The sequence below is a fragment of the Galeopterus variegatus genome, unplaced genomic scaffold (genome assembly GCF_000696425.1).
Source record: "Galeopterus variegatus unplaced genomic scaffold, G_variegatus-3.0.2 Scaffold5666, whole genome shotgun sequence".
Taxonomy (NCBI): Eukaryota; Metazoa; Chordata; class Mammalia; order Dermoptera; family Cynocephalidae; genus Galeopterus; species Galeopterus variegatus.
In genome coordinates, this window is record NW_007731777.1 from 47,588 (window position 1) to 48,928 (window position 1,341).

Here is a 1,341-nt window from a genome sequence, read left to right on the forward strand (position 1 = left end):
TTGTTGTTTTTATTAATTGCTCTTCATCCACATGAAAAGCCCACTTGAGCCAACTTCAGAACACTACAAAAGTTCTGATGACTGTTGTATAAATATAAACCCTTGTGACATGGATAACTCATCTCCCTATTTCCATGCTACCCTCAACACCCTCTACCTCTTCCCTGCTTCTCTTAGTCTTTTCCATTAAGCTAGCCTAAGCTTTCTCTTAGCTCAGTTATTCTCTTCCACAACTGAGCCTATGTAGCATTAACTATGAGGTATCTAACTATGAGACAGCATCTTCTCACCTTTGAGCTGTCTAATATGTTGTACAGTTTTTGAATTATTAACTTTTTATGTACCCTCTCTTATCAACTACAGCACAAACTTCCTGAAAACAGAATCTTACTGTACCTATGAGTATCTTTCACAGCATAAATATTAACCAATAAATAGAATCCAATAAATATTTGTGAAAAGAGGGAGGGCGGAATAAATGATGAACTCACCATATAGATCCATAACAAAACAAAAGCAAATATAAAAAAACTATCTTGGCACACTAAAAGAAAATAAGAAGAGCTACCAATAATCAGATTTTTTTAAAAGTCAGAATAACACTCTCTTTATTTTTTTAATCTAAAATCATAACTAGAAATAAAGATTGAAATAAGTCTTTAAAAACTTACTTAAGTGCTTGTGCTCCTGGTCGCTGAGATACTTGAGTGCCCAGGCCAATTATCTGAATTTTCAGTATTTCTGGAATATTTTTATTTTCTCTGATTGTAACAGAGGTACTTACTAACTTCAGAGTCATTATATGGGCAACATACTAAACAGAAAAAATAAATAAAAACTGTTAAAGTTAAAATAATTATTACTTTAATAATTTCTTCTTAAATTTGTTGAATTATAATATAATCTAACTAATGAAGCATGGTAGGTTCTGGCATCCACATGCTCACTATAAATGAAGAAACTCAGATATTTCAACATAAAATTGCCTGCTCATATAGGACATTTGCAAAATATCCAAAAATTCATTTCTCTTGGTTTTAAAGGATAAAAGAATGAAATAATAACAAAATATTTTGTAGCATGAAGATTCAGTTCAGTAGTTTTCACTAAAGCAAACTAAGTAATTCAGACCAACCCTCTGGCTAAGGAAAAGAGAACCTACAAAGAACATCTGCTCGATGGCTGTGGGGAGTTAACAAGACACTGAAAAAAAATCCTGACCCCAAAATATGTGAGTCAAGATTGGAGGCAGGACATAGAACCAGGGAAGTTACTCTGGAATTTGGTGATGTGTTTCCTCTACAGTTATTTGAAAATTTAAGAGGGAGCAGCCTAGAGGCT

General features: G+C 33.0%; 1 protein-coding gene across 1 annotated transcript in view; it reads right to left on the reverse strand.

The window, feature by feature from the left end:
* The window catches only part of LOC103605231 (vacuolar protein sorting-associated protein 13C-like), a gene marked incomplete at its 3' end in the record, with an annotated part of 138,950 nt that overhangs the window by 45,985 nt on the left and 91,624 nt on the right, over window positions 1-1,341 (reverse strand). Inside the window, exons 17-18 of the mRNA XM_008589816.1 lie at window positions 672-814; window positions 492-564 (exon numbers count right to left, since the gene is read on the reverse strand). Coding sequence (XP_008588038.1) covers window positions 492-564; window positions 672-814 — 216 coding nt within the window. The remainder of the gene's footprint in view (window positions 1-491; window positions 565-671; window positions 815-1,341) is intronic.